At 32.2% G+C, this 12,591-nt stretch overlaps 2 protein-coding genes across 3 annotated transcripts in view; one reads left to right on the plus strand and one right to left on the minus strand.

Moving 5' to 3' along the window:
• The window catches only part of LOC140436380 (uncharacterized), a 37,126-nt gene that overhangs the window by 6,912 nt on the left and 17,623 nt on the right, over positions 1–12,591 (plus strand). For both annotated transcript variants that reach the window (XM_072525132.1, XM_072525133.1), the window contains exons 8-12: positions 4,602–4,793; positions 5,654–5,768; positions 7,774–8,006; positions 9,944–10,247; positions 11,416–11,660. In XM_072525132.1, coding sequence (XP_072381233.1) covers positions 4,602–4,793; positions 5,654–5,768; positions 7,774–8,006; positions 9,944–10,247; positions 11,416–11,660 — 1,089 coding nt within the window. The remainder of the gene's footprint in view (positions 1–4,601; positions 4,794–5,653; positions 5,769–7,773; positions 8,007–9,943; positions 10,248–11,415; positions 11,661–12,591) is intronic.
• LOC140436381 (uncharacterized) lies at positions 446–4,277 on the minus strand. Its single transcript, XM_072525134.1, has 5 exons — positions 3,636–4,277; positions 3,150–3,578; positions 2,443–2,679; positions 2,058–2,376; positions 446–1,997 (listed from the first exon to the last, which is right to left on the minus strand). Exons 1-5 carry the CDS (start codon positions 4,027–4,029, stop codon positions 1,118–1,120), a joined length of 2,259 nt encoding a protein of 752 aa, XP_072381235.1. The 5' UTR covers positions 4,030–4,277; the 3' UTR covers positions 446–1,117.

The following is a 12,591-nucleotide window of genomic DNA, read 5'->3' on the forward strand; positions in this document are numbered from 1 at the left end:
TAACACTATAATAGTTATTCTAACTATGTATAGTAGTTCTAACACTATTATAGTTGTTACTTGCTCATACTCCACTCACACATTCAGCTGGCACTCCTTTCCTACTAAATCTCTGCCACAGTAGGTTTCTGATAACTTCATCATGTGCTTTCTCAAGATTAATAATACTATTCGCAAGTCTATCTCTTTCACTCTAAATTGTTAAATTAGCTGTTTTATAATAAAAATTGCTGATGTAGACCTGCCTCCTTGCATAAATCCAAATTGACATTTATCCATTTTCATTTTTTTAGAACACTGAATTATATTAGATTTCACCACAAATGTAGGATAATAAAAAGATATATATTGTGAATCGAGTACTATGAAAAATTGTCATTGTTAACAAAATGAAGCAGAGGTTTACTGGAAATAACTATTGCAAACCAAATAAAACACTAAACAGTTATGTTTAAAATGTCTTTATTCTTTATTAAAAATCTGGGAAATCAAAGGAGGGGGGTCCGTTATTGATGCAATGGCGAAGGAAAACCCCTCTAAACCTCGCCTAGGGCCCAGTACATCCCGATTTAAAAATGCAATTCTAATATAAAAGCATACAAATATAACATCATTATAACATCATTACTTAACACAGCTTTAAAATTCAGGCCTAAACTAAGCATTTATACATATATTTTATGAAATTTTACTACATATATTACTAATTGTCGCTGGATTTGACCCTCGGGAATGAGGGAAGGTGGTCCAGTCGCACTATCCATAGCTATGTTGGACCGGAGCATATAGGGATCACAGTCCGTGGACATAAAGGTTATATATGAACCCTAGCTAGCGGGAAAAATACCTTTATTAAAATACAATAAAATGTTTATTACAAGTAAGAATCTGCAATAAAAGTTGATTAGTATTATAACTAAGAATCTGCAAAGAAAGGGGTTAGATATCTTAATACTAAGAATCTGAAAATAAAGTGTTAATTAGTCTTAGAACTAAGAATCTGTAAAAGAAGGTCGTTAGTTATGACATCTAAGACTAATTAATGCAAAAGGCAATTTGCAATAGGTAAATAAGCCTATAAAGTGAGCTACAAGAATGGTTCAAATTTAATTTTTAATCAGTTTCTTTTTTTATTGGAAGGAAAATATTCCTGCTTTTCCATTTTTCGCTTCTTTGTAATATCCTTAGGGGTTTCCTGAAATTCTTTCTTCACTTTGCGCTTTGTTCCTTGAATGTCCCTCACAATTTTGTCATGTAATCTTGCAAAACTTTCATCATCTAAGTCTTCCATGGTTTTTACTAAATTTACCAAGTTTTCTATTTGAAGACTTCGTTTGGTTTTTTCCTGGATGACATTTGTCTGTTCTACCTTCCCTCTGACAAACTCATTAATTTCCTCTTGATGCCTTGATTTGATAATTGAAGTTTCTGCCAAACACCTTGCAGCATCATCTAAAACAGAGTTAGTTCCCTCGCGCTCCTCGTGCATTCTTACCAAGTGCACATGCTTACACAAGATATTCCTCACCACATATTCAGCACACTCACACTGATAGCGATGAATACAAATTTTACATACTCTACAATACAATGTCTTACATTCATTTTCACATACTTGCCTTATATTTACATTATATAATTTATTAGGATCTCTAAATGACTTTACCTGAAATTGACCATATACCTTCTCATTTTTCTTAACCTCCACTTTGTTTTTCATCGTTTCTGCCATTTTGTGTGCTTTTGCTATAACCCTATCTTGATAATTGTTCGCATTTGGTCTTTCGATGTCTATAATCCTCTTCCACATTTTAATGTCAACTAGATCATCTATTGTGTCCAATAACTTTTCAATTGTTACCCCAGCACTTCTCCTAAGGTGGTTGGTCTTCAATAGGTTGTTGAAAGATTCTATCGCCATGTTTGTATTGATTCCTGAATTTTTTCTGTAACAATGAGCCCACATTTTGATTCTCTCTTCATTCTGAAAGTAATTCCTACAAAAAAAAATAGACTTAAGGATGACTTAAAATGTATGATTTCATATACTTATTTACCGTGCCAGATAATTAAAAAAATCTATCTCATTTGCCTCTTGTAATTTGATTATATATCTATTGCATAACTCCATAAATCTATCTTCATCCGTTTCATTAATAATTCTTTTCATCTCAGTTTTCATCTGTTTCTTCAAAATTGGATCTTTTATTTTCTTCTTCCCTTGAATGTTCCAATTTTTCACAACGTGCCATGTACATAAAAGCCTCTTTGGTTGGTTGCCCATAATCTTCACCCATGCATTATAATATTTTTTATCGTCATCACTCATAAAATGTTCTGCATGAATTCCAGTTTGCATTCTATTCTTGAGAGCACCTAAAAGTTTTTAAAAATTATTTTTACTTACCAGTCATAAATTGTCACTACTCATATAATACATACCTAAAAAAACTTCTTGAACTACTTGGTCCAATCGGTTTGACAGTAAGAATGCAACTGGAAATCCTGTATTCCTGTCATCTTTAATAAGCACCACTGTTAAATCCATTCCCCTCTTGTTCGTGCCATGTGTACCATCCATACAAATTATGCTATGGAATTCTCTTAATTTATCTTCCATAACAGAGTTCATGAATCCTAAGGCAAAATCTTCTTTTTTAAGTACATCATGTTGTTCTCCTAATAAAAATAAAAAATTTATAGTTTAGAGATAATTAAAGATAATAAATTAATGGTAAGAGACTGAAATTTTATTGTATTTTTTAACAGGTAATCATTAGTCCTATTTTTTTTTTGTGTTGACTTCTTATTTAACATATCATATTTATCAAAAACTGGAAGAGCAAAGTGTGAAATAGATCAGAATGGAGAAGTATTCTTTAACAGACTAAGACCCAAAAATGGTTGTCTAGTAAAATAAAAAACTAGTAAGTTTGCCCAATAAATCAGCACCTCCATTACAAAATTAGTTTTAATGTAAAAAACCAATGACTACAATCTTACGAGATATATTATTTAAAAATGTATATTGTTGATTCTGCTAAGAGTAAGGTTTGTTACATGAGTCAAGTGATAACAATTCACACAAGTCAAATTGGAATAGGATTAATTATAATTGTAGTAGGCATAAAAAAATGATAGGTCTTTACCTTCCTTCTTGAATAAGAAAGCATAATTCTTGTTGTTAGCATTCCATTCCTGAACCTTTAAAGCCGTTGCTACCATATCATTTTGATCTCGTTTCTTATATGTATTATACTTCCTGGACAAATTTGAGAGGTCTTTACTTGTTAATAGGGCAAGTCTTTCTAGTTTTGGTGTTTCCAATTTTCTTGAATCTTCTAAAATTCTGCTGGATGGCACCCCAGATATTAACTTCTCTACAATCATTTTTTCTTCTGCTTTTGCCAGATGCATGGTTCTTAATTCCTCTTTATGTCCAGCATGTGTTTTCCAATAACTGACTGAAACTTGTCCTTGATCTCTCAGTTTGCAAATCAGCCTGGAGGGACACACTCCTTTAATTTTAATTGATCCACCAGATTTCTCTGTTCTAATTTTATAGTTGGGCTTATATCCTAAATATAGATTAGTATAAGTTTTAAATATTACAAGTAACAAAGTATTGTACCTACCTTTAGTGTTACTTCTGTTACACTCATAGTATAATGTCTTCTGTTCATTTCTATTAACAATTCTATTCATTGTATAACTTGTCTCAAATTTCTGCATGTCTTTCCATGTCTCATATTCTTGTAAACTAGAAAATTCAAAAGTTATTAATTCAATACTCACCTGGTGGTTCCCTTTAAGATGTTTTCGTAAGTTCTCATGGCTTTTGAAATTAGTTTCTTGTTCACATAAGGGACAAATAATGTGATTAATTTTCTTAATCGACATATCTATGTTATGTATTCCTTTGATATGACGATTTCGTAATTCCACATTTTTAAATATTTTGCTGCAAAGATGGCAGGCTCCTGAGTTAATTTCACAGCTTGTTGAAGTGGATGGATAGACAGAATCCATAATTGCTTGCTAAAACAAAGTCTTAGGTAATTAAATATGGTGTTCTAACGAACAGATTTTTAAAACAATTTAACAGATTTTTAAAAATAAATGAGAAAAATTTAAATTGAAATGTTCTGTGTGGTTGCTTATTGGCAAATTGGTATAAAACCGCCTAATCACAGATGTTTAAGCGCCAAACAGAGAGATACATAACCTGAAAAATTCAAAATCCGATGAAGATGCTGACCAATCCACAGCTCTTATGCTGTGACCAATCACGCCAAACTTAGGCTGTATATTATAGTGTAGTCTTGTAAATATTCAAGTTGTTGTGGCCACCTAAAAGAGCAGAGCTGAATCACGTTGAGCATCAGTGAAATTTACTTACTTGGTCAATTAGACCCCGCATAGCTGTTTTAACAACTTTTACTGCTGAGCAGGAACATTTTCCACAAATCACCATCAGCAATTGAATTGTTAATTAAGTTAATTGGAAAATTAAGTTTATTTATATTTTTGCCAATTACAAATGATCATTTTTTACATTTTTATACAGTAGTCATATACTTAGATATGTGTTATATTTTTAGGTTTACTTCAGTTCAAACTTACTGTCATTTGATGAGCGAAGCCCATATGGTACTACGCGTGGTTCTACTTTTGAAGAAATGGATAATGACCGATGATAACGTAAAGTTGGCAATATGCAGGAAATATAATAAAGATGACGTTGTAGAAACGTATCGAACGTCTTGTGCTTTATTAGGGGATCATTTCATCATGTAAGTTAAGTAAAAATATGTGATTAATTAAATTCACTCGTATAATTGAACTGAAATATGCCAAACATTAAAAAAACTGACAGTGTGATGTGGTGCTAGTTATCAAAGTGGCCGGTTCTTCCTAATTTACCAGTTAGACGAGCACAGGAGATAAAAAGTGCAAATTTTCTGTCACAATCATTCCTAAGAAACTATTTGTTTGTATCGTCTCATTTTTTGTCATAGAATAATCATTCCTTCCTCTTCTCTTTCCTTCTCTTTTCCTCTCCATTTCACTCTTTCTTTTCCTCCCTTTCACTTTCCCCTTTTTTCTCCTCCACTTCCTTGTGATGTCCTCACTTCCCCATACTCATACATCATACTCTCTTTTATTTCTCTTTCACTAGCTCCCCCTCTCCCCTCAATGCCCCACCCCTTGTTATCTTCTTGCTCTCTCTTCCCTTGCTACTCTCCTTTCTCTGTCTAGCACTCCCCTTTTCTTCCTCTTCCTCGTTTCTCCTCTTCTCTATCTCTGTCTCCTTCCCTCTATCTCTCTTCCTTTAACTGGCACGTTCCTCCCTCGTTATCACTCTACCACTTCCCCTCTGTTTCTCTCATTCTCTCTCTGTTTGTCTCTCTATATCCCTCCGTTTCCCTCCCCTCATTTACTCTCTTCGCCACTTCCTCTTACCTTCTCTTTCTCTTATTTTCACTATCAACCTTACTTCCCTCCTTGTTTCTCTCCCTCTACCCTCCCTCCCACAACTCACCATCTGCTTTTTTCCATCTCAAAATTTAAGGTTTTCATAAAACAAATATATCAAAAATCATATAGTATGAGTTTTATTTGTTTTATAATATCGAATTTATATCGCTTTTAGGTGTAACTACGAAGATGATTATGTTCTGGCGGTTCCCTATTATAAAATGGCCAGGGTAATACTGGGGGAAGTTTTAGTGAGGGTAAAAAAACTACAGGAACAATCTGGAAATCAAGTAAGTGTTTTGTATAGTGTGTCTAGGGAGAAAGTTCACATTTTCACATTTATTGTATTAAAATCTTGCCAAATTCACCGGATTGTATGTGTTTTAAAATGAACATTTCAAATAATGACCGAAATTCGCTTATATACATCTTCTAATCGACAGCTCAAACTCACGAACAATTTGTCGCAGAGTTTATGAAATGTTCCCAATTCCACCTCGAATAAACTTTTGATTTTAGATAGCCTCACGAAACAATCGCATAGGGCGAAGTGGGGCTGTCTAGGTGGCCAAATTGTGTCTTCATAACTCTTAAGTACCTGTACAGCATTCAACGATTCCATTGCTGTCATAATTTTTATTCTTCTTCAGGTGCCATATTTAATATAAAATTAGTATTTCTTGGGCTTATGTTCAATAAGTAATATTAAATTTGGAACTAGATTTTATTGTCCATTGAAATCAACGTTTCGGTAGGAAACCCTTGCCTATGTCAAGATTTTAAAATGTACCGGGTGGTGCAATAAGCCGATCTCTCGGCTATATATCAGAAACTATTCATGTTGTAACTTTATGAGAAAAAATTCCTTAGTAAAAGTGGCCAAGAGAAATCGCTGAAAATAACTTTCAAGTTTCTGGATTAACCGCTAGGGGGCGTAACCTGTGAAGAAACATTTGAAAACCAGTTTTTTGTGAAATATGCCCAATTATACAAGTGTTAAATAAGTAAACTAGAAAGAGGCCTAAATTCCGCACAAAATTGTTCAAGTACTTTTTTTTTATTTTTTCAAATAAAGTGTGGAGGAGGGTGGGAAAGTATTCGTGGATAAATACCTATAACTTTGGTTTGAATCAACCGATTTTAACGAAATTAGTGTCATTAGAAAGAGTGTGGATGATTTAATTTACATCTACTATAAAACAATTGCATTTAGTTTTAATTGTCATGGGTAGAGGGTACTTTCGAATAGAAAAAATTAAAATTTGTTTTTCTTCAAAATGTTTAATGGAAACACCTATTTATTGTAACTCATAATGGAACTGGATTAAATTCGTAACAAAATGGTGCAAACCACATGTTGATAGCTTTTGTCGAACTCGAGATATGAATAAAAACGCATAAACATAAGTAAGTATAGTATTGACTCACCCTGTATTATAAATTAAATTAAAAAATAAGTCAGTAGGTACTTTCAAATTTTTTTATAGCAGAAGAATCTTAATGTTGATACCTATTTTGACCATTGTTATTTCATATGATTAAAAATAGTTTTTTCGAAACTAAGTAGGCTACGAAAATGAATCTGACGGGGAGTTCATATTGTTTATTTATTGACAGCAGTCAAAACATTGTTAAGAAGTGTTATATTGTAATTCCTTTTACTAAGGAATTTTTTCTCCTAAAGTTATAACGTGAACAGTTTCTGATATATAGCCCAGAGATCGGCTTATTGGACCACCTGGTACATTTACCTAATCATAAAGATTAATAACAAAAAGTTTTTGTAAAACATATAAAAAACTTATTACTTTTAACTTATTTTTATATGGGCGTATCGTTGGTGTTTTCGAAATGGGTACAGTGGAGATATTTATGTTATGACTTGAAGAGTTTTTTATGGTGTTATATTTATTCTTATTTAAAACAGATTAAAATATATTTTATTTAGGTTTTGTGTATCTTTTTTGTCATTGATTACGTTGGTATTTCTTTTTATTTCTATTGATTCGTATATCTCTCTCTTCTTTTTGTTTTGTTCGGTTTTTAAAATTTTGATGTTTTCTAATTCTAATTTCTAATTTCTAAATTTGACTTAGTTACCTTATAGCCCCTTTTTATTGATTCCAACCAATCCAAACATATTTATATATTTTTTCCAAACGAGTCACAAGTACTTCTTTTTTCTTATACCTATAAAAGGTGTCTTATTATGTCGGAAAAAGGTTCTGCATATTCTAAAACCTAAAATATTCAAATTTAATCAAATAATAAACTTCTCACACATATTTATTTTAGTTTAAAAAAGGACTGATGTACTATTTGAAGAAAACACTATATTACGTCAAACCGGGACCGGACGCCGACAAAATTTTCGGTTCCAGTTCAAAACAGAATTTGTCGGAATCAATCATGAATTACTTAGAACACCACGCTTGTGAAGATGTTCCGAACTTGATTTTGAGAAGTAAAATATTTAGAGAGTATTCGACGGACAAGTTAATCCATATTTTGACCGAAAAAATATCAGAGTAAGTAATTATTATTTTTTTCCTTACATATATTATTCATTAATATAGGACCATTCATTTTTTTCTTTTTCATTTCTCCCACTAGTAATATTTTTAAGACAATAAAGCCTACTCGGTCTTCTAAAACGGTTTCTCATCTGCAGTGGGACATGTTGCCTAACTTGAGAATATTTTGCCTTTCTTCACTTCTTCTGAACCTTGCCAAGATCTACAGCGTCTCATTTGCTGTTCTTTAAGATCTAGTACATTGTTATCGTAAGAAATTATGTATATAACTTACGCGTTTTTACTTTTGAAAGTCTTTTATGTATTGTAATTGGCTTTTGTGAACAACAAAGCCTACTTGGTCTTCTAAAATAGCTTCCTGTCTTCTGCAGTAAAACGTGTTGCCTAACTTCAGGATCTTCAGGCAAGCAGAAGTGACATCAAGTCTATAATTAATAAAAAAAAAAATCGAAATTAGCGGGACATTTACAAGGCATAATCTGAATAAACGACTTACCGCAAAGTTGACCTGCTTAACTCGAAGGCTGGTACACAAATAAAGTAATAGTTTTCGTTGTTGGATTTCTTTTGCCCATGCGAGATTGGCCCTAATTATACTTTAGAATTGAAAAGAGACTCTGGTGAAAAGGACTAAATTAATTTTCGAAGGTTTTTTAGAAAGCCAGAGAATTATACCTGTTCTTAGAAGTAAAGGGTTAATGGAGAGAAAAACACACAAGCTATTGACTTGTTTCTGAGAAGGGAAAGGATCATAAGAGAACCATGACTTGCCCTCGATATGCCAATTAGAAAGCGTACCATAGTTCTTCTAAGGATTTGTTAGCCATGGGCGTAGCTAAAAGAATCTTGTGAGGGCACAAATTTGGAAGAATTTGCGGGATGATTTAGTGATTAGGAAAGTAAAGACCTACATAATAAGAAAAATCTGATTAAATTTTTAACAACTTTAGTTTTGAAACAAACAATACTAATCCATTCTAAGCTATATCGTTTTTACAAAATTTTCCTTTCATAATTTTTAATGCTAATTTTGTGTTTGTATTTATTAATTTGTAGATAAAAGAAATAAAATTAGATTTACTCACAATCAATTTAATTTTACTACCAAACGACCGGTTTCGCTTTCTACACTTTGCAAAGCATCTTCAAGTCAAACGGTACAAAGTAAATTAAACGCTGAAATTATAAAAAGCCCATATTAGGGTACTGTCTTATAAAGATAAAGATCAAAAAAAGGTTATAGTAATTATGCCAATATTACCTGTCTGTGTTTATTAATATGCATAAAATTGATTTACAATCTGTGCTGAAAGTGATGTTTTGATATTTGTTAAAAGAAAGTGATGTTGAAAACCTCACTCTTTCATTTAACAAACAATCACATATACCTTACTCTTATTTCATTTGTTAACATCTCTCCCCTCAAGAAACTTCCTCGTTAATTGTCAGACGGTTACAACATTAACCGAAGATCACCCATCATCAGCAATTACAGGATAGTTTGAACTATGTATCACGAATCATTATTTAAAAATTCTTGTACCGGAATGTAAGTAGTATTTTGTTTGTTTCTAATTTATTACAATTCAATAGATTATCTCTTACCAATTTGTGGGTTTTCACTTTGCTAAATCAATTTTATGCATATTAATAAACACAGACAGGTAATATTGGCATAATTACTATAACCTTTTTTTGATCTTTATCTTTATAAGACAGCACCCTAATATGGGCTTTTTATAATTTCAGCGTTTAATTTACTTTGTACTGTTTGACTTGAAGATGCTTTGCAAAGTGTAGAAAGCGAAACCGGTCGTTTGGTAGTAAAATTAAATTGATTGTAAGTCTAATTTTATTTCTTTTACCTATTTGAAATGGACTCACACAAGCAACACATTCATGATTTATTAATTTGTGTTTATACTTTTTAGAAATTTTGGCGTTTCAGCGGAAAAACACCTCGCACTGACGCTCCTTTATATTCAAAAATGCAACACGACTATGGCACAAGACCACTTGGACAAAATCACCAGAGAAAACCTGCGCTTGCTTATTTTGGAAAATTACGATCTCCTCTTTGAAACCATGTACCCTCCGCAACATAAAAATAAGTCAGTCACAACATTTTCTGAATTGACGATACTCCTTATTAGCATTTGCCCGGAATTGCTCTCTTCTGTCTTTGTGAATCTCATGATGGACAAGAAAATTATAAATTTAAACAAAATAATCAAAGTAAGTTATATTCAAAGATTTATTTATGAGAGTGGATTGATATTAATCTAGGAAATATAAGAAAACATACCGTTTTTGTTATTTTTGATCCTTTTTGCATATTTTTTGATCAGTAAACTTAAAAAGACGCTTACGAAAAGTAATTTTGCTCTAGCTCATCAAAATAGTGTGATGTTTCAGTTAAGACCTCAGTACTCGTTACAAAAGGACGCCATGTGGACAATTTTTAAAGTTTGTTAACAGGAAAGGATTGCACAGGACTAAATCTGGCTACTACAGTGGATGGTCGATCAATTTGTATCACAATTGGTGTAATTTTTCCTGTACAACCGTCTTATTGTCGGCGTTTGCGTTGTGTTGATAAAAGATAATTTTTTTCGAAACAAACTCAAGTTTTCTCTTCAAGTCGGTGTCAAAATGGTTCAAGACAGCTTCATAATACACGTCAAATGTTGCTGTATGTCAATGAAAGCTCTACTTCAGTTACCTAACAATTTTATTCATTTAATCTTTAGGGATCAAAAATAATATGTTATCTCTCTTCATAAAACTAATACCCCATCAAAGGTGAGTTTTAATTCCGTGGTAGGACTTTAAACGCTGTACAGTGAACTCTTTCTTAATGTACAAGTCTATACGGCCGTACGGGCAGTTTTTCAAACAAAAATCATTAGATATATTACCCTTTACATTTAAATCTCCCTTCAACGGACGCGGCCAGTAAATTATGTTCAAAAATAATTCTAACGGACAAATGCTTTAATATTTTCGTACAAATATCGGCGCCCAACGTGGGGAATTGTGTAACATACCTAGATCGTTGAGTGCCAACTATTAAAAAAAATAATAAAACAAAACATAATATTAACACATGAATAAAACCAAAAGAAATTGGAATAAAATAATTATTTGAAGAAAAATAACAAACATGTGACGTTTATAACCTTACATGTTAATTGAACCTTCTCTAAATTGGCTGCACCGTATTGATGATGGTCAATAAGCCAGAAACATTGATTTACGGTTGTGTGTCATGCTTTTATCCATTTTTTTATTCGTTTTTGTGCGATCTGTGCCATTATCCTATGCTTTTATTTATTTCATGACCGTAGACTGTACAGTTTGTCATCATTTGTAAAAGTATGTTACATTTTTTATTCCGTCGTAGGTGTTCCTGGAATATTTGCCGTCCAGCATAGGCAGCGATAGTAATTCAGCAAGTGTGCTGTTACAGAAAACGCTGGAAACGTATTTCGAAAGATATTTTTCGAAACCGGAAAATATCGATTTGAGTAAAATCATTTATGAAAGAGGCGCTAGTGAAGCGATGAAACTTTTGGTCAGATCGTACCTCTCCCAGTTACAAATTCTGCAGTTGAGAGACGAGAGTAGCAGAGATGGCAAGAATATTAGGTAAGTATTTGCACATTTGCAAAAAATTGTATATATTTTTTTAAGTTCATTTTAGGTCCGCTTCATGTCGCCACTGACATTTTTACGTCGTGACAGTTTTCCTAGTCATAATCTTGGAATTATTTTCATACATCAAATTTTCACCAAAATAAAATTTATAATAACAAAAATTGGGGAGTTATCGAAGTAATGTATTACTGGTTGCATACGAAATTTTGACCGTCTAAATTTTGGCGGAGGCGTATTCCCATTCTGCTACCTACAAACTGGTCATTTTTGTAGACATAATTAGGTTACAAAATTAGGTGTTATCATTTATCATTGCTTTTTCTTATGTAATTTAGTTGTAAAACTTTTTTGTCTTTTTTTTTCGCTTATAAGCAGTTATGCATTAGCTTTTTCATGACTTCATTTTTCAACTTCACTTTTGTTTCAATTGTTGCGTTTTGACAACAATATGGGATCATTTATTCGAAATGTCTTATCAAATCCATTTTATATTCTTGGTTGATAAAATTGTTTTCATGCTCACACTAATATTTGTTTGCCGAATTATTGTAGAGTTAATTTTAAAGACCAATTTCCCTCATAATGTGGTGATAATATTTTGTTTGGGGTACAAAGGAATTAAGTCATCATCTAACAAAAATTAAGATAAATAAAATGGATTTTACAGGGAAGAATGAAGAGTATGGGGTAAAAACACAAAGTATAAGAGTAGAATATGTTAAAGTAATCTGAAGGTGAGAGTTCGAGCTGTCTGAAAAGTAGTAACAATTTGAACAATAGAAACGATAGAACGGTAGATCGAAATAAGAAATATTGTCAAGAATAAGTAAATAAATATGTTTGTAGCGTGTGTAAGAAAGTAGATAACTTTGGATATTGGAGAGATTTTGAAGAGGAAGAAACAAATTTCTATACAGTAACG

The sequence above is a fragment of the Diabrotica undecimpunctata genome, chromosome 3 (assembly GCF_040954645.1).
Source record: "Diabrotica undecimpunctata isolate CICGRU chromosome 3, icDiaUnde3, whole genome shotgun sequence".
Taxonomy (NCBI): domain Eukaryota; kingdom Metazoa; phylum Arthropoda; class Insecta; order Coleoptera; family Chrysomelidae; genus Diabrotica; species Diabrotica undecimpunctata.